We start from the raw sequence: 23,384 nt of genomic DNA, 5'->3' as shown, positions 1-23,384 counted from the left end.
AGCATTCTTACACCGACTGAGTTAGGGCTGCATAATTAATCAAACCGTGTTTAATCCACTACTACTCTAGCTAACGGTAGGCTAACGTTACCTGCTGTGTAACTTGTTATTAGTGTTACTAGCGTGACATGCAGCGATGTTTCTGTTGCCTCCAACGTCTGTTTTGGAGCATCAGAGCGCAACACAGACATTTAAGTGGCACCATAATGAGGCACCGGAATCCCAGTTGCTATTTCGTCTGGTAGATACTGGGATTTTAACATGCGCCGTTAACATGAACAGAAAATTGCATTGCCTGTATCTTTTCACGGCAAACGCGCATGTGTGGAAAGCGGTCGCACAACAGCTGAAATGGCATATTCCTTCATAGTATCCTTCAACAAAGGAGGAATGTAACACAATATGGATGCACAATATGGATGTAATAGCAGGAATATAGCACAATATGGATGTATTAGCAGGAATGTAGCACAATATGAATGTGAAAGCAGTTATAATTAGCCTATGTGACAATAAAAAATGTTCTGGTTAAAAATCAACAAATAATCGTGATAATTAATTGTGATCTCAATATTGATCAAAAATAATCGTGATTATCATTTTGGCCATAATCGTGCAGCCCTAGACTGAGTACCTTCAAAATGTCTCTCAGCTGCACCACCTCTTCTCTGAGCTCATCTCGCTCAATTCGGATTGCATCTGTGTATTCTTTCTGTCGCTCTAAGGCCTGAGCAGAGCCCCCAAGTGGCAGAGTAAGAAAGAAAGGGGAAAGTGTACAAGAGGTGAAAAGAAGTGAAAGTAAAAAGCTGGCGTTCAGTTTCATGCAAAGGAGATACTGAATTAAGCAAAAGCAAATGCTGAATGTGATAAAGTTAATGAAACACAAAACTGCTGGACCAGGGCTCCCAGGCCGTACCCCAATCTTTTTATCCTTCCACTCCACCGTTTCCTGCAGGTCAGATATTTCTCTAACAAAACCTTCCTGTTTCATACGCAGCTGACGGATGTCCTAAACAGCAGGAAAAGGAAATCAAGTCTGAGATGTAGAGAGAGAAAGCAAAAACAGTGCATGCATATATACAGTTTGTGAAAAAAGAAAGCTGTGAAATGCATGTGGGGGATATGCTGCCTTACTAAGGGACAAATTGCGTAAAAGGCTGCCAGTCTCTCTTCTTAATTTCTGTCTTTTAAACCAATGGGAGGCTCCATTTCCGCACCTCCCAGTCTTAGTGACACACATTCACACTGGAGGACAAATACTCACGTTGAGCAGCTCTTCACTTTGTTTTAGCGTCTCTTTCATTTCATTGAACTGGAACTGAAGCACAGAGTGGGCATGTTTCTCTCGCTCGTATTCCTGTGAGGAACAAGAGACAGCTTGAAAACCAATAACCCCTTTGTTTTCATTATGAACATCTATCTCATACACACAAAAAACATTACAGGAAAACTTAGTCCATCGCTGTCAAGTGCAATGTCTTAACCTGATCCTGTCAGAACAGAACAGCGGTCAGTCGGAGAACTGTGTTTTGTGCGTTGAAGTCACCATTTGGCAGATATATTGATATATTGATATCTATTGCATGTCCTTATTTATCAATATAATGTTGTTTTACTGCATTTGTGAAGTTGTAGAGTCAAACAGAGCAACTGTGCGTTGGATTAACAATATTAACTGATTCAACTAAAATGCGAGCTCTACTTTGGTGTAATACGAAATCTACTTTGGTGTAATGAGAGCTCTACTTTGGTGTAATGCAAGCTCTACTTTGGTGTAACGTGAGCTGTACTATGGTGTAATGCAAGCTCTACTTTGGTGTAACTAGAGCTGTACTTTGGTGTAATGCGAGCTCTACTTTGGTCTAACGCGAGCTCTACTTTGGTGTAACGTGAGCTCTACTTTGGTGTAACGTGAGCTCTACTTTGTCCAGCTTCACCTTACAGTTGATCATTTATCCTCTCACGTCTTCTATAAGAAAAGTGTTCTGAGACCTCGTCAAAACACTTGATGCATTTAAGGGTTGTAGGAAACTCAACATGAAGGACTTCAAATCTAACTGCCAAATAGAAACTGTTGTAGTGCCTGTGTGACCACATTCAAATTATCCTTTGAATTTAGGATGTTAAAGCTTTATAAACTACAAGTTCTCTGCATACAAGTTTAAAGTCTCTGCATTTCTTTTTTATTTTTTATTTCTTTTTTTTAAAATGGTAGTGGCTTTGTGGTCGGCAGATTATCAAAGAAAAGTCTTTCTTCTTTCCTCCTTCCACAATACACCCTTAAAACCAAATTCCATATACTTTGAATGTTGGAGGCCTCTACAGAATGGAGGGGTGCTCCATAAAGACAGCTAAGAGGTTGTGAAAACCAGCTTACGTAAATTAGTAACTGCAAAACTTCACACTAGCAAGGAGCTCCTGTGAGGTGTGTTACTTCCAGGGTGCCAGCATTGTTTTAAACTGTACTGGCATTGAAAAAGGAGAGGTATCCTACAATTTCTAGATTTACTTTCTACTGTAAAACAACATATGCCTTAGTTCTATAACACTCTCCGTTTGAAAGTCTCTTGACTGCGTGTTTGCCTGCTGTACCTTGACTTTCTCCTCATATCCGCGGCGCGACTCAGACAGCAGTTCCTCCAGCTCCATGAGCGAGTCTTTCAGCGTGTCCACCTGGTACATCAGGTTGTTCTTCTCGTTGTCCAACTGGGCGTTGGACACCATGGCCTTACGGTACTTCTCCTCCACTTCTACTAATACATCCTAATGTCATGACATTATAGGGAATAGAAGAATACAACAGGTGCTGGCTCAGATATAGCATGTCCTTAAACAGTACTGCAGAGTCATGCTTTCCTCCTCCTTCCGTACTTTGTTTACAATAATTTCCGGGTAGAAAACCCCGGCGCTGAGCAAATGGGGAAGAGGAACAGCTGGATATACTCGCATCTCATTCATCTAAAATGCATGTTTGATGCTTTCATATGTCAACACTTTGACTAACGTTAGCTTGGAGAGATAATGTACCTTTGGGCAACAGACTAAAGAAAATGACGGGATGAAGGGATTTTTGTGTTAGCGCAACATCACAGTCTATATGACTGGAGTAACAGATGGATGCAGCCGGCAAAGAATCAGGGAATGCAAGGAGGTATATGGAAGTCAGTATACTAATATGTATCTCACAACTGTAAACCATTGTAAGTGGAAATGTAAGTCAATAAATACAACACACACACACACACACACACACACACTGAATTAACATATTGAGAAAAGGCACAAGTTTGTTTTGATATACAACACCATGCAAACAGTTAGGAGAGACGTCAACACTCCTGCAGAAGTTAAAATGACCAAAACATAACATGAGTCTGACATTGTAACCCATAGGGCCCTATCTTGCACTCCGTGCAGTTGCCTTTGTACACCGACGCATGTATCATTCCTATTTTGCACCCGACGCACAGCGGACTTTTCCCTCCACAGACGCACGTCGGTAAATTAGGGATTGTATTTGCGCTCCTGGGGGCGGTTCAGCGAAAAGAGGAGGCGTGTTCCGGCGCAAACGTTACTTTGTGCTATTCTGCAGTTTCAGAAAACAATTCCGCCACTGACCAGGAAAAACCTGGTCTAAAGTCAGTGGCGTTATTCGGATGCTATTTTAGGGGCTGCTTGTGGCCATAATGTAGCGTGTGCACAACGCGCATACACTTCTCTCATATAAATGGATGCAGCAGTTCCCATTTTTGCAAACCATACATAATTACAAAGGAAAATATTACTGAAAATGCGCTTCAGGTGTTTGGATAGATCAGGAGGCACTTTACAGTACAATCCTCAAAAAGTCGCAGCATTCTTTGTGGCTTGTTGTGTTTTACACAACATTTCCATGAATCATGGATGTGTTGATGACATAAATGAGGAAATATTAGAGGACTTAAGGAGACGTGATGTTGAACTACGGCGGAATCTGGCCCGGGAGTAATGCGCGATGTGCTCCTGATGGAGCGGGTGGACGGAGATGGAGTGGGGGGAAGAGGAAGGGGCACAACAGGTGCAGGTGGTGCGTTTGGAGGCCCACGCTCCATGGCTGCAGCAATCCTCTCCAGACTTGAGGAGATGCACCCGAGAGGCCGCAGCAACATCGTCACCCGGACAAGACGGGCATTTGTTACTTTGCCGCATCTCGCATCGGCAGCTCCCGCTGGCGTGCGCCAGGCAAATCAGTCGTCATAATAGCAATCCGCCATGGAACAAGCGCGCCTGCTCTTAAAAGGAATGAGAGATGACGCTCTGATTGGTTTATTGCACGTTACGCCCAAACCACACCTAGCTACTTCAGACCAACCCATTTAAGATTTGCGTCGGGCGCAAGAGTCATTTATCCCGCCGGTATAATAGCAACAGCGCCCGAGATCCGCCCACAAAGCTACTTGCGTTTTGCGTTTCATACTTGCGTTTCAGATCGTTAAATAGGGCCCATAACATGTCACTCACACACACACACACACACACACACACACACACACACACACACACACACACACACACACACACACACACACACACACACACACACACACACACACACACACACACACACACACGACATGCAGCATGCAGGTGCAACTATGCCAGTTAGATCAACAGTTGAAGTTAGAAACATCTGCCCAGTGGAAGAGAAATGAGAAATAATGCTGACACGGCATTTGGGCATCACATAAGAACTGCAGTTATACGGTCAATTTGAATGGGTGTTTCTCTGTTTCAGTCTCCATTTAAAAGCCTTCAGTTATCACATTGTCAATTGGTTTGTTGATCTTTAGAGGATCTAGAGTCTTAGAACACAGAATCCACAACAACTGTATGCACTGTGCCATTTGGGTAATGTAACAGTGAGTTGGTTGCACATGCTGTATTACTGCATATTTGACCCACTGTAGCAGTAACAACTCCAAAATAACCAGAGGAAGTTAGACACCAAACTTATTAGTTAATAGTGAGCTTGGAGTTGGGAGGGTCTCGGGCTTATACCTTGACTTCTTTTAGGTTCTGCGTGTACTTGGTTTCCACATCTTGAATCTGATCCTTCAGTTCATGAATCTCCTGGTCAAGAGTGTAGCAGCAGGGAGCAGAGAAGCGCAGTGTGACAGCGTCAGAGAACGGGACGCACAAAGTTTGGTGACCGGCCAAGGAGAACAACAACACAAGTGTTTGTGGAAAGAAGGAAAATGGCACGGACAGCAAGGAACTTCATAGGAGAACATTCCTTAGATCAAAGAAAAGTCCCCTTAGTCTGTCTGTGGCATGTACTCCTTTCCATATTTAGTGTAACTTCTTAGAGGACAAGAGTAAGATCCAGTTTTTCTGCAATGGGAGACTCGTGCTCCATCATGTCTTGTGGCTTAATGAAGCAGGTCTGGGTAGAAAATTGACTGTTTCTCTCTTCTACACTGAATACTTCTAGTTGAAGCTGAAAATGTGATGTTAACTATATGACTGACAATTGGTTGCTACCATATTACATGTTTAAGTTAATTGTCCATATAATACACACATCATATGTCTGAGATGTACATTTGTAAGCATAACCTGGCTCACGTTCTTTATTGTCTGCATTATTGTGCAAATAAAGTCTTGTTTTCGTGATGATTTTATGATCCCATAACCCTGCATGATAAACGCAAACCACAATCCACAAGGAAATGTCCCTTCTGTTTGTAGGACGCTAGGTGTCTTGAGCTTTACCTTGATTTCTCGTATAGACGTCTCTGCATCTACAGTTATAGCCGTCTCGCCGCTTCCTCTCCGCGAGGACGTCCCGCCTAAGGAGGGGAGGGTTGCTGCTGTTAAAGCAGAAGCTGCTCGAGATCCCTGAGGAAGAAGAACATTCATTTTTAGTATTCTTTAGCACGAAAAACTAAATACATACCAACACTTCCACTTATTTTTCTTTATTAACTGATGCATCTCGAGTTACAAAATACACAGCATCTGGTGACGTGAGCCACTCACCTTCTCCAGATAATCTCTGTCCTCCACCTGTTGAGACAAATGAAACAGTCAGGTCAAACCGAGGGTGATGTGGAGGCCGCAGGGCCGAGAAGATCAACTGAGGAGGAAAGGAAGGAAGTTCCAAAAACCTCACTACAGCCGCTGAATGAACATATTGAGAAAAGGCACAAGTTTGTTTTGATATACAACACCGTGCAAACAGTTAGTAGGGGAGGCGTAAACACTCCTGCAGAAGTTACAATAACCAAAATATAACACCAGTCTCACATTGTAACCCATAACAGATCATGTGTTAAAAAATACACTTCAAACTAGAGGCCATCTTTGGTTTCCACACACACAGTCAACACACACATTGACCCCTGATACAAACACAGCACACAATCAGCCCTCCTTGTGGGGTGAAGTGCACAAAAAGGAAGGACGGGTGGCAAAAAAAAAGAGCAACCAAGCAGAACTCTGCTCACATCACAGGCTCGGCCTCGTGCGGGTGCAAGGCGACTCACATCAGAAAAGTCAGGAATAGTAACATCGTCCAGGTCTCGGTGGAGGCCACTGCTATTGGCCGCACTCCTCAAAAAACTGGCAACAGAGCTGCAGTTGTCCTGCATCGGCCACCAGAGGGCAGAACACAACAACAAAGAAGCCAAACAGAGCAGGTCAACACTTTGAGGAATTCATGTTAAGAAAAGCATATGAAGAAGTTGAGACAGTGGATAATAATGTACAACTCCTCATTAGTGCTCAACAAGACTAAAAAGATCATCTTTACTCTTAAATCTAATTTTGATACCTCAGGTCCTTCCTCTTTTTTATGGAGACTGTATATATTATTATATTATAATATGCTGTCCCAAAATAGAATGTATCGGAGAAGATAATGTACCAAGTTTCTCAGTCACGGTAACTCCGTGTCAATAACGGACACCAAACAGTAGTAACTGGTAAAATACAAGATTACAAAATACAAGATTTAGTTTTATAGCAAACTGGTTCTTCAGATGGTGACTGATCAATCAATGGATATCTAAATCCCAAAAACTTTTAAAACTTTTGTCTAAAACTGGGAGCAGGATTGATGAATACACACTTGGCAGACTTGCATTCCATGGTAATATTTCAGGCATTAATGGGAGTGTCTTAACCTGAGTGACTTGCAGGGAGTTCAATGCTTTTCTGAGCTTCAATTCATGGCTCACTGACTAAAACATTAATATTAACATCAACAAAACATTAACATCCTGTAACGACTGCACCATACAGGTCCACCAGGAAATACCTGCTTGTACTCTGCACACAGTGCACAATGTTTCAAACGTTTCCAAATTCTTCACACCATGCCAAGTCTGAGTCACCATAACATCCAGAATGAACACAGTCTAATGTCTTGAAATCAAACCGTAAATCATAAACCAAATGCTGTAGTGTAAGTGCATGATGGCTGTTATGTCTTTCATAAGTTAGTTCAGTAAATGGAGTCATAGACTTGTGGTTACAAAGTAGGGCTGCACAATAAACTGTTTATTTATCTCGATCACAAGATCAACAGTGCAATAAACAATTCTTTTTGTTAGTTGAAAGAGAGGATCAGTAGAAATCTGCGCTTTAAAATGTTAACATTTTTTAAATGGTGCCCTTGGAGTGCAGTTCAATGTTCAATAAATCAATGTTGGAAATAATTTCCTTTCCTTTCCGTTTTTTTTTTTTTATTTAACAAGTAGTTTGATGTATTTAAGCAGAATACTGAAAGCAGCAAAAAGGCAGAACTGAGTACATTTTAATATCGGTTTTATTTATTTAAAATGTGACGTTATCGCAATATTCAACAACGTTATCGCATATTTTCCTCATATAGTGCAGCCCTATCACAGATCATCATGTATGATTTAAACCCGGGGTTATTAGCAGGGTGTCTGGCGGGTGGGGGCAATGGCTCACCACTGGGCTGGCGCGGGCCGAACCGGCCCTGGAGGAAACTCTGGAGCCGGAGCTGCGATAACTAGTGTACTCTAGAGGCTGTAGAGAAAACACAGCGTTATGTTTCTGTCTGCACCTGGGGACCAACACAAACCTAAGCATGCACATACTCCATCTCATAGTACTAGTAGCAGCTGCATGATGGACGGGACTGATGCCTTAATCAAAATCTGCTTAATGTAAAATGTACATCTGAATCCCATTTTTAACAGCTCACAGAAATTAAAATCAAATTACATTTAATTCCAAAACAACTCCCATGCAGCAGCAGCAAAAACAACAAAAACAAAAAACACTCAAGGTGAAGGCGTTGCTCATGTGAGAACAAAACTAAAGCAAACTTCACACACGGCACATTCCATTTTCTCACACTAGACTCAAGTTCACACTGAACTTATATGCACTCTTGCTATAACGGTCAATATGATCAATCCAGGAACAGAAACCACTTTCCACACGAACCAGGTCACTCTCTGGTGCCTCAAACCAACCAACAAGGCCACGACTCAAAGGAAGTCTTACATGAGAGCTGGAAACTCGCTGGGACCCGCTGCAGTCTTCATACAAGGCGCTCTGCACATGTGACGCGTCACACAAACACATACAGTGTAAGCAGTATGCTCATGCTTCAGCCTTGTTAACACACAATGACATGCTTTACTACTCATTGGCAAAAAAAACAAAAAAACACACAACCTGCCTTCAGTGCCTGATATGTGGCTCCATTCAGAATTGAAGTGCACAGTGACTGACATCAATGCAAAGTGAATTTAAAAAGTGATGAGGCATTTCACTGAAAGCCCTCGAACTTAATGGTCAAATGATTTCCTCTAAAGACAGACAAGCTCAGCTTCAGATGTTTTTAAGAACACTGCTGTAAGTGAAGGATAAATAGCGGTGTTACTTAACACTGCGTAGAAGTTATTGTGGGTAAAAGGTAAGCTGGAAATGAATGCAACCGACCCAACGATAGAGCTGCTGGGTGATCTGACTGAGTGGCCTGCTGAACTGTAACAGAGGATGAAGTCGGGAGTAAGGATGGGGTTTAGAAGGCAGCAGCTTGGAGCAGGTTGTGAGAACACGAGAAAGAACGATAATTGAACTTTATTTGTTCTCGTGGAGACATTCTTTTTTGTCTTGTCCCTCTCCACAGAGAGGTGGAAGGTCTAGCAGCTACAGAGCAGCAACAACATTGTATGCAGGTTCCTTTTCCCTGCAAGCGTTTACATCACACATATGTGTCTGTCGGGCATTTGTCTGTGTACAGACCTGGTAACCATTGAAAGTTGAACCTGGTTTTCTGGAAGTGGACAGACCATTGAAGCCGTACAAGTCAGAGGAAGCATAAGACGCCTGGAATGAGATAAGAGGAAGAAAGAAGCGAGAGTAAAGCCAAGAAGAGGAGGGAGATGGGATTGAGGAAAAAGGATAGAAAGTTCAGAACATTTTTGAAATAGTCACCCAACTCTTGACCCAAAGTGTAACTTGCAACTGACCAGGGCTGTACCAAATGGCATTTTTGTACATTCTGAGCTTCTACGGAGGTTTTCGAATGAAGCGTTTAATGTCTGTCGTCATACTTCATACAACATCATCACTCCAAAAAATAAATAAAAATAAAATAAGAAAAACTCAATTTGTGAATGGATATAAATAGAATTTGCGGTGCTGCTAGATTGCTGCTAGACACCTCTGTTAAAACAGTTGCATTGGGTAACGTGAATTTTGGAAGTGATTACATCCATCTTTTTTAATAAAATGTCTTTTTAGACTGAACAATGCTCTGGAGTTATTGGAAATGTTTGGATCACACAAGTCAGAAACTATCCTAAGCAGCCAGTGGAATTTATTTCTACAATATCAATATTAATGTAGCCTAATCTTTATCTGAAACTGTGGTGAAATACCGGGTTTAAACAGAATGGCATGACAGCATTCAAATGTTGATTTAGAATTTGAATGTCAACGTTATAAATAAAGCTTTGAACTATTGGGTACAGCCCTACACCTGTCCTTCATCTCTGGAAGTCATGACTGTAGCTTGTTTTTAATACACAGAACACATAGGCAATCAGCATGCTTGCCAAATGGCTGAACTGACATAGCAAAGATTGTTGCGACCCAGAACAGATGATTTTCTAAAACAAGCCACAGTACTGTCTCCACTGTGACTAGACATCTCTGGGAATATACAGCACAAAGACTCGACAACAATGAGGAAGTCTTGTAGAAAAGACACAAAACATGCACCTCCATGTATTCTTTAGTATAACAAAGGACTACTTGATTAAAAAATGTTTAGCAGTACACTACGAGCCTTAAGAAAAATGATATTTCAATAAAAACAAACAGGTCGTAAGCAAGCGGACATTACAACTCATTTTGTTAATGAACACAACTTTAGACAGTAAGGGACGTGTGCACCAAAGGCCGTTAGTGGCATGAGAAAAAACACACAGTCTCCGGTGCAGTGCCACCCACCGGCTGCAGGTCTAATCTGGAGGCCCGGGACACCCGGGTGTCATCACTTAGTCTGGAGCTCTGAGGGACGGGGAGCACAGGGGACAACATCAAACACCAACCCCTCAAACACTCAATGTCAGTCTCAACACATCCATCTGACAGCACACAGCTCTGGTTCAGCATCACCCAGGTTCAACCTATTGACACATCACATGCTGATACACTATATTATACTCTGTGTGTGTGTGTATTTATATATATATATATATATATATATATATATATATATGGTATACATGGTTTGCCATGCAGTTAAATGAGTACGTCAGAGGTAGAAATAATTAGGTCAAATCGAAGAACCAGGTTATCAAGCCATGTAGATTAGCACAAGCCTGCAGAGGCTTTTTAAATAAAACGTTACATCATTTGTGTTGAGCAGTTTCGGTTCTTCCTTCTACACGAATGAAATGAAATTGAAATGTAATGAAAATGTCTCAGCCATTTATTATTCTATACTCTATGTTTAAGCAAGGCAAGGGAGCTTTATTTATATAGACTTATAAGCAGCCCCCCTCCGTCATTTAATGCTGCCAGTTGTTCATCTTGTTTTAATTCAAGCAGGCTTCTATCTATGGCATATTGCTGCCTTCTATAGGCAAGTCCTATTCATTTGCCCCTGGAGATTGAATTATTGTGCACAAACCAGTGGAGTACAGGGAAGGGAATTGGGGAAATGTGGTCATCTTCAAGAGATTTTTTTAAAGACAAAGAAATCCCTTCAGATTATTAAATTGATGAGAATGTTTTCCTCTCTGCATAGTAGTGAAATGTGATATACTGATTGTTTTTTTTTTTGGCTTCACTGCAGTTTGCCTCTAAATAAATGAGATTTCTGCCTCCAAAATCAAAGCAAAGTTACACTCTGCACTATAGTGTCAAACAGAACGGTTTGCCCTCAACACAATGCAGTTGTATCTGGTTCATCAAAGTGAAAGTTAAGCTATATAATGCTTTGGACAGCTACAGTACAAGGTTGAGAGAGGGCAACGACACGCACCGTTAGGTCTAGCCTGGAGGCGCGAGACACTCGGCTTTCATCACTGAGTCTGGAGCTCTGACAGCATGAGAAAAAAAGGAGGCTCATGAGTGACAGGTCGTTTAGACATTTGCCAGTGTACATTCCACAACAGACCAAATGTCTGTCTGTACAATCAGTTCACAGCACACAGCTACTAACCCTGCTGGATATTACACTGTAATCATCATCACAGCCGTTCCTCTGCGAATAAAGAACACAAACTGTGAGAAACACCGGAGGCCACTCGTGCATTTACAGGTTGAGCTTTTACATACATCTTTGTGCTTATGTTTCTTCTTTTTCTTTGACTTCTTATGTGACGAGGAGTCCTTAGAGTGAGAGAAAGAGAGGGAGAACAGTGAAGGGTGAAAGCACGCTATCTGGACAATTCTCTTCTCACCTCTCTACAGTAACAACATTATCATTACAGTTACTGTTAATAGAAAAAAGCCCAAGCAACACACTGACCAGACTGGTAAAGAGCATACAAAAAGGCCACAATGTATTAACATGAAGTTATTTGACAAAACCAACCGATTCCGCTAATAAACTGACATAGTCAAATATCCTGGATCTCATACGGCCATGAGAATGACTAGTATGAAGAAGTTTTTCCACATTACATAGCACAGAAGAAATGGCACTTAACATTTGGAAACATAACAGAGCCTAAAATAGTGCGGGCTGTGTTTTGGTTGGAGAATGAAAGCTCTATAACACACAGTGTTCTTTTTGTGAAAATTTCAACCTAACCGACTCCAAGGCAGTCAATGTTCCTTCACAACCGCAAAAACAAGTACACGGCCGAACATGACAACTTGATAGGATCAAACAACTCAAGTTAGTCCACTTTCGTATATTTACAACCTATACAATTATAAGACTTTGACACACTTTCACACGTGCATTCAATGAACAGAATATAAAACTCAATTAAGAAAAATTAAGCACACAAGCATGCTTTCTATTATAAAAGAGATATGCATAGGACTCTGATTCCTTCTATGAAAACCCCATGTCTACAGTAATTTCATCACAAGGATAAGACTTCCTAGATTTACTCCATGCTTTGAGCTCTCTGAACCAGCAGTTAGTCAAACGACGACTCATTCACACAACACATGTTCAGGTAGCGGGGTTAAAAACTCATCCACAGGGCATCTTCCAAGAATACAACCCTTACCCCTCCGCCATAAGCCCCAACTGCATCAAGATCCGACTGTGCAAAAGACACATAATCATCATCATCAACAAGTGCCACCACACCGACAGCACCTTGTTAGGTTACAGTAGACAGACACACTGCCTCCACATAACCAAAAGGTTCAAGAGGACAGGTCCATCTTGGTGAATCAAAACGCAACAAGGTATTTGATAATAATTGAAAAGGGAAAACACAGGTTTAAAGAAAGCCTTTGGATATTGAATGCACGTGCTGTTTGAGTGATACTGACCCGGACGCTGCCCCGGCTTCCCACTGACATCCGCTCATCGTCGTCTGAGAGCTGTGTGAGAGAGTGGACAGATGGAAATGGATGGTTAGGGTTTGGAAAATGGTCAGAGTGTGTGTGTGTGTGCGTTTTAAATGTCAACAATGAGAGTGAACAGTCAGTGGACCGTGACAGGACGTGTCCTGCTGCAACCACACGTGGTTCAATGAACAGCGTTTCCTCCTGAGAACGATAAAGATCTGATATGTGTTTAAGGTGGCCTTTGTTTTTATTGAGATGAGAAAAAATAAAAGCCATTTACAGAAATTCTCTTGTGGAAAATCAAAGGAAAAAAAACAATGGCAAAGAAATCATGAAACATCACATCTCAAAATGACTGATTTACTTCAGGGCTTTATGATACAGCAGATATGGTACACACAGAGTCTGTTAGCGTAGTTAGCTAAGGCTAGTAGCTACTAAAGGACAGGTAAAAAAAAAATAAAAAAAATATCTATTCATTATTTAAGGTTAAGGGTGGAATTGCCTGTCCTGTACATAGTAAATCCAGAATAGTGATCTCTTTTTTCTTTTACTCAGCATAGGTTCTCTTTTTAACTCAAATACTGTTATCACCAACACTGTAACTCCAATCACTTCTACTTGCCCTTTTTTATTTAATTTTTTTAAATCAATGTCAATGAAACTCAACAACAGCTAAACTTTACGATGGACAAAGTGTTGCCATGGATCTATGGACCTGAGGCTAACCCCATATAATAGCCTGCTCCCTGTGGTCTCCCAAGACATTTTCATGTATTTCATGTAACATTTTACGAGTGGTGGAGGACACGATTGCAGAGGAAAGGCATGAGGAGATGGAAACAGCGGAGAGCTACAAACCGTTTGTATCCGTGAAGAACGTGAGTATCTCTCACTGTCCTCCTGGATGAGGGAGGGCGAGGGGAGGGGTGCAGATGGAGAAGAGAGGAGGTGAAGGGTGAAGAAGACGGAGAGAGATGTCAAAGATCAACGAGACAGATGGATGAGGGAGCTACAAAATGACTTCAGTCTTCACTGTGGTGTCCACTCCAATCACAAACTGCATGTTGTCATTCCAGCCAAAATGATTGTTTTAAACTCACTCAAAACCAGTTTTAATTTTAGGATCATGAGATTTGTGGTATACTGCGGTAATTTGGGCCAGGATAGTCATTCAATCGGGTGATATGATAATATTTGGTAGCAATGAAGACATGTAGACAAAATTGGACACCACAATGTAAGCAAACAAAGAGGATACATCGGCTGCTTTTTGGTTCATTTCAACACATTTGTACAATGCCTGCATTAAACAAATCCAGATCATGTTTTACTTGATAGAGAAGTGCACACTTGTTTACAGAATCAGGCATGCATGTTCTTCAAACCATCGCTCTGAGCCAGTAATCCAGCCAACTAACTACTGAACTGAGACACCCATGTAGCAAAACACTGTCACCTCAAATTGCAACATACAGTCGTGCGATTTACTTAAAATGAATTACTTTAATAAACAAAAACACCACAGTTAGTCAAGTTACAAGTCACACACACACTATAAGTATCCTCATGCTGTGTTACAAACTCCTGATGGTCTGGGACAATTCAAACCAAGTGACTAAAGTGGTCAAATCAGCACAGTAAATCCCATGCAGTCTCACACCAATGGGGCAGATGGTCAGGCTGACTCAAAGCCAAACGGGCACCCTGCTCCTTTGAATAAGTGGATTATCATTAATGGCCAAGCTTTGATTCTTTGTAAGCCGTTATTTTGTAAAAAAGGCTTAACGGGAATAATCTGGAATTCAAAGGCAGACTCGGCACTCTGCAAATGCTTCCAACAGACTAAACAACAGGGAAAAAAAGCTTCAAAGTATGTACAGGGGCAGAGAGACGCATGCGTAGTATTTAGTATAAAGGGAGGTATAGTTTTAGTGGTAGTCATCACAGCACAGAAACTGTACCATCCATTGTTCAATATCTCCCCATTTGCTGTCCGCTCGGTCATCTATTTTGGTGTTCAAGCCATAATATTTCTAAGAAGAGACAGGAAATGAGGGCAAAAAAAAAAAAAAAGCTCAGAAAACAGAACATAGGTAACAGACGTCCATTCTTTTTTTGGTTACAATTTGAAGCATACGCCTTGAATAATTGCAAAAGCATGCTTATATCAAATGATGTCCGAGGTGGAAATGAGCAAGAGGAGGCCTACCTTCTGCACCTGAAAGATCTACACACCAACACCGATGAGAGGTAGGAGAGACAGATTGGAGGATATCAAACATGAAAGAGGGAGAAAAAATAAACAGATAAAGACATGAGGCAGGTTTCTGCTAATGAGGGGTGCTCAGGAATGTGAAGTACCCTGCTGCACATCAGGACCGATAGCAACTGACTCAAGAACACACAGAGTTCACTGGAGATTGGCTGAGGTCCTATGAGACTGGGTTACCAGGCATTTTCCCATGGTTCCTTTAGGTTGGTATCAGTGGCAGAAAGCTGTGCCAGAAAATACCCAACAAAGGAGCCTGCTAAGCTGTGATCACATTCAAAGAACGTGATTATTAACCCCCAGAACCTAAATACTCTTATTATATTGTCCATTAAAGTAATGGCTCGACATTTTGGGAAATACTCGTTCTCTTTTTTTACAGAAAGTTCAAATGGGAAATTTGATACCACTCTTATGTCTGTGAATTATGAAGCTACAGCCAGCAGCCAGTTAGCTTAGCATAAACAAACCGCCTGGCTCGGTCCAAACGTAAATCAGCCTACCAGCACCTCTAAAGCTCACTGGGTCAAGAAAAGGTTCATATTTTTAAGTCTTACTACAGGTGCCCATATGAATAATACCTTTTAATTACCATTACAAAATAAAAGATCCCTGATGGGCGACAAAATCCACGGTCCTCCAGTATAGGCAGAAGGAATAATTACAGTAAGCTAAAAACTAAACATGTTAAAATGTTGATATGGCCACTTCACTGTTGTTTTAAGACTGACTAGAACAATTGTGAAGCTATCCTCTAACATGTTGTATTTTGTTTTTTTAATCGCTACAAAAACCTAAGTGTAAAAATTGCATGTGGTGGTTTTATGGGGGGTTATGTGCCAAACTATTTCTTGACTGTCAGTCATAACTGAAAAAGAACTTTAGATAAATAATCTAAAAAATATTTAAAGAAAATGAAGTGCAGCCACAATTCAGTAAATAAGACGTTTTAAATAGAACAGTAACAGTATAAAAGTGTAGTGCAACAGCAACTCAAAAACTAAACATTAAAAAATAATTACAATTACAGTGTAAAACAGAAGCCTGCATGCCTTGTAGCTTACATTAAATCGTATACTTTGGGGAGGGCAGTTTTGGAGATATATTTGCGATCTGCCAAACTGTACCATGGCTCCAAATGCTCCATTAGGCGGCAAAATCCCACGTTTTCAACAAACCAAGTGGTTGGTCTTCCTGAATAATGAATTTGACTTTGTTTGTCGGTTATCTTTGGCGCTTTTAGGCTGTCTTTGTAGAATTTATCCCATCGATGGAATGCGGATTCTAAAGTTTGCCGCTGCAGTTCATCCTCCTTTGTATTCCCCTTTGCCATGCCTGGACTTACATTTTTACTGGTGGGATATTCCAGTGTAAAATATTGCCTCGTTGGCTACTTTCATCATGGAATTAAGACGCAGGGTTCCTTTTATCCCAGAACCGATGATGAAATAAGGTAACGAGTGAGCCATCTCACTTCTTTGTCATCTCTGTGACCACGTGACACGTGTTGTTGTTCCTGTAAAGCATAAATGAGCTGATAAATCCTATGACAATGTGGTATCGGATAGGCGCTAGACTCGCCGATACCCACATTTACCCACACTGCTATCGGAACAACTCTACTTTTTAACCCCCCAAAAGTCCCAAAAAGTACAGGAACCTTGGGGTGGGGTATGCAAGGATTACCGTCACTGACTGATCAAACAAACACAGCACGGCTTGCTTCATTCATAAAACAAGGAAATACTCCTATCGCTTTGTTACCATTTTAGGAGGAGAGGAGAACATTTCTCTTTGTTTGATAACATTAAAAGTGAATTTGGGCTTTGCTGTAGGCTTTCCTACTCAACTGATTGAGTGTTTTCACAGCGGTTGCGTTTTAAAGCACAAATAAATAACCATCAAATGCTCAGATGATTTTGTGGAGACGCATTTTAGTTTGATTCTTCTCCTCTGGATTTCATTCATACCTGTGCAGCAGTAAACACGGAAGTAGGCTACTCTAGTATTGATTTATCACCATGAGAGAAAGAGAGAGAGAGAGAGAGAGAGAGATGCTGTGAATGAGAGAAATAAAACCTTATTTTTTTATGGTTTATGCTTTAGATCGTTTATCTGACGATCTAAAGCACAGTGAGATGAAACGGGCGGGCACACTGAACTGCAGGGTTGTTTACCCCTGCGATCACCAGCAGCCCTCATCCCGTCATGTTACACGTTACTATACATTAGCGCACTAATTTACCTAATCTTCACGTTTTTTTAGACCGCAGTGTAAACAAAGACAACAATGGGCTTTTAGTTGATTAAAAAGACCCTAGAACCTGGGGTCGAAATGAGACTACTGTGTTTCAGTAAATCTGTAGCCGTCTCGTGCTTTGTTCTTTTTACTGATGTGACTGGTGACAGACACGGACACATTATTTACAAGAACAACGGCAACGACCACAATCAGCTTCATACAGTGAAGACATCTGCCCTTTAACTGTAATGTCACAACTAATTGAACTGACTGACCCTTACTGCTGCACTTTCCATCCCAACGGTTCAGCACTTTAATCCAGATTTACTACCACTCAACCACTGTCTCCACTGTATGCTTGCCCAATATATGGATTGGCTGCTTTGTAATTCTGGCTTTCAGATGATGACTCATAGCTGACCCTTTTGTACAGTGCATCACTTCAGGAACAACAGCACTGCCAGATAATCAATGGGAGCACGGCCACTTAACCTCTCCATTTTCAGGTTCAGTCGAGATGAAAGTTCATGTCCCCACACTGGCTAGCTCTGCATAGCTCTGCCATTTGCTGCACCTGGTCTAGTCATGAAAACAAAGTCATCCACACGTCCAAGCAGGTGACACTGAGATGTAGAGGTCTGACTTATTTGTAAAATCTTACCATGAATGGTGGGGTGATGCATTACGGTGTCAAAAGTACAAGAACAATGTAATGCACCAATTTCACATTATTACTGCATTCAATATTCCCTTTTGTTCCATTATTAGAACAATAGCTCTCCAAAATGAATCCATAGCAACTTTCTGAGCTACATGAGGTCTGACTTTTCCCTCAGTCTTGACCTTCGACATCTAGTTACAAAAGATGCCATCAATTTAAAAAACGAAATATAGATATGTCATTTTCCACTTTTACTGACAATCGTGAGAATTGAGACGTGCAAGATCATAACGTGGCAAAAAAAGATCAAAGTATAGTGCAGAGCAGATCACCAACCGACTGGAGGGATCTGGGTCTGCTTACTTATCTCCAATTACAAGTCTGGACACCCAATTAGCAGGTGAGCAAGGCAAAAAGTTACACAATCAGCTCACATGCTTTCTATTCTACTCACCGAGCTCCCCTTCTTGATTGGAGGGGTTCTTGGGCGCCCGGTGAGGGCAGCCCTCAGCCCCCTCCCTGCCACCCGACGCCCGGCCGTCCTGCTGCCCTCAGGGGACCAGGACAGGTTGCATCCTTCAGCAGTCAGTAGGTAAGACTACGGCTGGTCATGTAGGCAGGATTACGGCGGGATGGAGCACTGGGATTTGAGATCAGAACAACGAAGGCAACCACACGGTTCCTGTTTGCTGCTATACAGACGATAATCCACCCCTAAGTCCTGTCTTCAGTGTGTGAGAAAACATCCAAAAGTTTTGGCGGCGGTTGAGAGTGCAGCGACCCATCGCTCATGTCAACACGGTAACAACAAACCACTGCTCCAACTGTAGGCTGGACCAAGGAACGCAACCTGCTAAGCTACTTTAGAACTCGGCTAAAGGGTTTAAGGGACGCAAACATGCACACACACTCACACCCTGACCAGACGCGGCTTAACAATGACCCTTAATCCAGTGCGTATGACTGGTTTATGTGTATGTGTGCACATGTAGATTGTTGTTGTTGGGACTCACCACCTGTGTTTTGATTGCTGAATAAGTGAGTGCTGCTGGATTGCGGATTATCCCAGTATACCTTAATGGGAAAAGGGTTTGCCATAATGATAAAAAACAAATCTCTTTTGTAAAATATATCTGAGTGATGTAAAGTAGTACTTTTTGAAGGGAAAAGAACAGGGTTGGGTAATGTGTGATATGGGTAATATGTTGTGAGATGACAGAAATGTGTCAATGGTCAGGGATGTTGCTTTATGGTTTGTAACTGAGGTACAATAAATATCCATTTTATTAACTCTGGTTGTAGTAGGACATTGTGACCAATGCGGTACATCCATGAGTAGGATTTTTTTGTGTCAGGATTTACAATAATCCGATGAGGAACCTGGATTTTCCAGGTATTTAATTCCCAGGATTAGCCAAAAACATTCATTCCCAGTGTTGTCTCTCTTAACTGTTAAATTTCAAGCAATCTATATTATATATATGAAGTTTGAATATATTGAATGAATCTTATTCTGAATATAATGAATGAAACTTGAATATATTGAATGAAAGGCGTGTTGAGTGAGCCTGATGAAAGGGACCTGCCTGACCAAAGAGGTTCCTTTCATTTGGTCTTTCATGATGAAAAAGTGAATAAACTTCTTCACTGGGAGAATGGTACTAGATATGGTTACCGTTACCAGTGTTTTGGCCCGTACATGCATTCGCCAGTGTGTTAATAATCTCTTCATTGCTCAAAATTGCTGACGCTAGATTTGCTGATTCGGGAGATAGATAGATAGATATATTCATTCAAGGTTCATTCAATATATTCAGCCATTTGTTCAATATATTCAGACATTCAGTCAATTTATTCAGACTTTCATTCAATATATTCAAACATTACACACACAATATATATATCCATCTATCCATCTCACAACAAATCATTACATATTCTATGATTATCCATATTGCCAACCCCTAGCAGAGTTATGATCTTTTCTCCAACAAGAAACACCTTAAGGTTACAAAGAAGGGCTGAGTTGAGGGGTATTTAAGTCCAAGGCCACCAGGGTTACATGTAATTCCAGTTACACACAGCAATAAGCAACCTTTTAGAGTTCCATTTGGACAGGTGAGAGGCAGAAGTCTGTTTATGTGCATGGGATTACTCTAGGCTAAGAAAAGTGAGCTAGGAAAAGCACAGCTCCCTGTGGTACAGATCAGAGGTGCTAAATCAGAACTCTAGCAACACACCAGTGACCTGGAGTCCAACCACACTTTTCTGCTCGGCACCTGTTTCAACACCAACCAGAATGTACTGCCTGTGCCAACACTGGCACTGAAGGTGCTGGTCGCACAGGGTGCAAACCAGAGCTTTAGGGTCTCTTTGGTCTTTGTATAATCTACGATGTGTAACTTTTGCACTAAATATTGGTAAGGAACGACTGAATCTTTTAGTTATTTGAAATAAAAAAAGTACCATACATTTAATTTTACACAGCAGGCCCTTCTGATTAAAGCCTAGTAATTTCTGAAGGGAATCACCCAGTCAGAGGCCTCCAGGTCTCAACTGCAGTTTTAACTACGTAGGGCTGGGTGATATGAAGAAAATCAGTTATCACGATATTCTTGACCAAATACCTCAATGTTGATATTGCGACGATATTGTAGGGTTGACAATTTGGGCTTTGACAAAATATTTTCACAATTAGACTTGAGATAAATAATCATCAGTAATGTGGATACAATGACAAAGTGGTTAAAGGCAGATAACAGAACAGCTAGAACAGTCTGGTAAGTTCAGAAAATGACATCACTTTACTGTAATGCAGCCTTTAAAACCAAAAAAACACAACACTTACAATATAACGATATTATGATGTCCAAAATATAAGACAGACAAATATTACAGATACCAGAATGTAAATAGCTGTTGTAGTTTGGTTAAGAACAACTGGGTAAAGTATACAGAGTTAAACAGCATACAGTAGCACAGAACCTCATCATTTCAAGAACAGATCCAGTTTCCATTAAAAGTCTTAAAATATTTCTCTCATTTGGCCGAAGATAAACTGGAAAAGGTTCAAACCCTTCTTGAAAGAGTATTAAATGAGCCTCTTTGAGGACTTTTATCTATTTTAAATATTTTCAAAAGACTGCTAGAAAAATCCCCAGCAGTTCTCCTTGGTGCTGCAGTTACAGCAGCCTGCTAACACCTGTGACCTCTGACCTCTGACCCTGGGATTTAAGAGTCCCAGCTTAAGAGAGGAAATGCTTTAGGTACAACAAAGTCCCAACAAGACTGCTGGAATCCTCTAGTTATTTAGGGTAATGCGTTATCAAGCTATGCAGCATACATACAACAGCACCTAGTGTGACAAAGTGAATGTAATAACGCTATATAAATATGCTGACCTACCGCAATGTTAAGCGGTTTGTGTTTAGGGGTAATATTAAGTACCCAACAGATAGGAAACTCTTTCAGACATGAAGTGATACATGGATGAAACTCAAACCAACCTATGCCACTAGGCCATACGGTGGGCAGTTAGTCATAAGGTGTGTCTTGTATCACAGTTTTAAATGCGAGAGTGTATCTGGACTTATACCTCTTTCTGCTGTCTCTCCAGTTCCTTCATGCGGATCTCTCTGGCCTCTGCCCTGGCTGCCCTCTTCGCTGCCAGCCTGGCCTCGGCCTGGGGGGGGGCAGATAAAGAAAGAAATAGGAAGAGAGAGAGAAAATAGAAAAAAAGAGAAGTGAGACAGCTGCCAATTAAGCCGGGTTAACGTGGCACACATTTAGAAATGCTGAATACGTATGTGTGTGTGACCAGAGGTCCAGTTCCTTGACAGAGTTCTTAATAGACGTGTGAACTCTGCGGTTAATGGCTGGGAAGCAAGTGCACAATACATGTCAGCAACTTTCAAATCCTGAAAAATAAAGTGACCCATAAACCAAAGGTACAGGGTTTTACAGTTGCACTGAAGTGGCGCTTCTAAAACTATAGCACGTTAAATCAGTAAAACAAGCAGAAAAAACACACTGCACTGCAGTATGTCACAGTGGACTGGATTACCAGTGTTATAAACACAGAATATCAAGTGTCCTTTAAACTCTGAATAGATGTCATGGACTGTATTTAGAAGAATGCAATCTTGTAAAAAAAATCTTAAGCCCCGTGTAGACATGCTGTTGCAAAAATGTGTAGGCTAAATGTGTATGTGTATGCATTTAGATTTCTGTATTTGCAGACATTCCCTTTGCTCCACTCAGAACTCGGGCAAGAGCACGGCCTTTCCCTTAAAAGGACCTCTCTCAGAGCGCGTACTGTATGAGTGTGTGCTACAGACTGTGTGTGTGTAGGCATTTCCTTCCTCTAGCTTTGTGGTAGACGCTATGTGGTTGCAGTCTGTTCGCCTCTAGGCGGGGTCACTGTAATCCCTCCTACCATCGCACTAATGCATTTCCCTAATGTCACCATGACATGAAGTAACAGGAAGACACACACAAAGAAAACCGTCAGTTTCAGAGGCACACACACACACACACACACACACACACACACACACACACACACACACACACACACACACACACACACACACACACACACACACACACACACACACACACACACACACACACACACACACACACACACACACACACACACACACCTTTTAGTCATGACTCAGTTAGTCCTTTTCCTACACATTTAAGTTAATACTCACTAGACAGCCTCACCAGGCAAGACAAAAATCTATCTCCAGGACACCAACCAGATGAATAAATATTCAACTCTTTTTCTGCAATTTGTACTTCAAACTTCAAATGTGTGCCGTCTGCAGTAGCAATTTGGCTGCATGTCCTCTATTCGAGTACAGTAGGCTACACTCCAAATTATAGATCTGCTTGTCAGTTAGTCCATGTTTTCATCTTACGCTTAAACGGTAACTACAGCTCTAAACTCTCTTTTATATCCAAGCAAAGTTGGTATTGTAACTAAAGTGTATCTAAACCCAATTGTTATCGAATCGAAAAGGTAATCGAAGCGGGACGTTGTGAGTCGGAATCGAATCAGGAAGTCATTGTTGATACCAAGCTCCTAGTTTGTATGTGTGTGATGTTTGACTGGAAGTGGTTTGCTCTCCTCTGCTTGTGCAGTTACAGTGTGACATACTGCCCTGATTCATGACCACATACGTACTGACACC

At 41.4% G+C, this 23,384-nt stretch overlaps 1 protein-coding gene across 24 annotated transcripts in view; it reads right to left on the bottom strand.

Moving 5' to 3' along the window:
- Positions 1 to 23,384, bottom strand: part of lrrfip1a (leucine rich repeat (in FLII) interacting protein 1a) — a 58,060-nt gene that overhangs the window by 11,362 nt on the left and 23,314 nt on the right. For 2 of the 24 annotated variants that reach the window (XM_039817615.1, XM_039817639.1), the window contains exons 2-22: positions 21,779 to 21,865; positions 15,221 to 15,238; positions 14,973 to 15,044; positions 13,870 to 13,911; positions 12,991 to 13,041; positions 12,720 to 12,755; positions 11,812 to 11,865; positions 11,696 to 11,737; positions 11,516 to 11,572; positions 10,477 to 10,536; positions 9,265 to 9,348; positions 8,518 to 8,568; positions 7,957 to 8,034; positions 6,525 to 6,623; positions 6,019 to 6,045; positions 5,752 to 5,877; positions 5,038 to 5,109; positions 2,593 to 2,763; positions 1,265 to 1,357; positions 917 to 1,009; positions 635 to 727 (exon numbers count right to left, since the gene is read on the bottom strand). In XM_039817615.1, the coding sequence (XP_039673549.1) occupies positions 635 to 727; positions 917 to 1,009; positions 1,265 to 1,357; positions 2,593 to 2,763; positions 5,038 to 5,109; positions 5,752 to 5,877; positions 6,019 to 6,045; positions 6,525 to 6,623; positions 7,957 to 8,034; positions 8,518 to 8,568; positions 9,265 to 9,348; positions 10,477 to 10,536; positions 11,516 to 11,572; positions 11,696 to 11,737; positions 11,812 to 11,865; positions 12,720 to 12,755; positions 12,991 to 13,041; positions 13,870 to 13,911; positions 14,973 to 15,044; positions 15,221 to 15,238; positions 21,779 to 21,865 (1,506 nt within the window). Of the gene's footprint in view, positions 1 to 634; positions 728 to 916; positions 1,010 to 1,264; positions 1,358 to 2,592; positions 2,764 to 5,037; positions 5,110 to 5,751; positions 5,878 to 6,018; positions 6,046 to 6,524; positions 6,624 to 7,956; positions 8,035 to 8,517; positions 8,569 to 8,958; positions 9,004 to 9,264; positions 9,349 to 10,476; positions 10,537 to 11,515; positions 11,573 to 11,695; positions 11,738 to 11,811; positions 11,866 to 12,719; positions 12,756 to 12,990; positions 13,042 to 13,869; positions 13,912 to 14,972; positions 15,045 to 15,220; positions 15,239 to 18,637; positions 19,531 to 21,778; positions 21,866 to 23,384 lie in introns of those variants that run through there. The other 22 variants (XM_039817616.1, XM_039817618.1, XM_039817617.1 and 19 more) reach the window with 22 other exon arrangements.

Source organism: Perca fluviatilis, chromosome 12, assembly GCF_010015445.1.
Source record: "Perca fluviatilis chromosome 12, GENO_Pfluv_1.0, whole genome shotgun sequence".
NCBI classification, from domain to species: Eukaryota; Metazoa; Chordata; class Actinopteri; order Perciformes; family Percidae; genus Perca; species Perca fluviatilis.
This window is presented reverse-complemented; position numbering and strand designations above follow the sequence as displayed.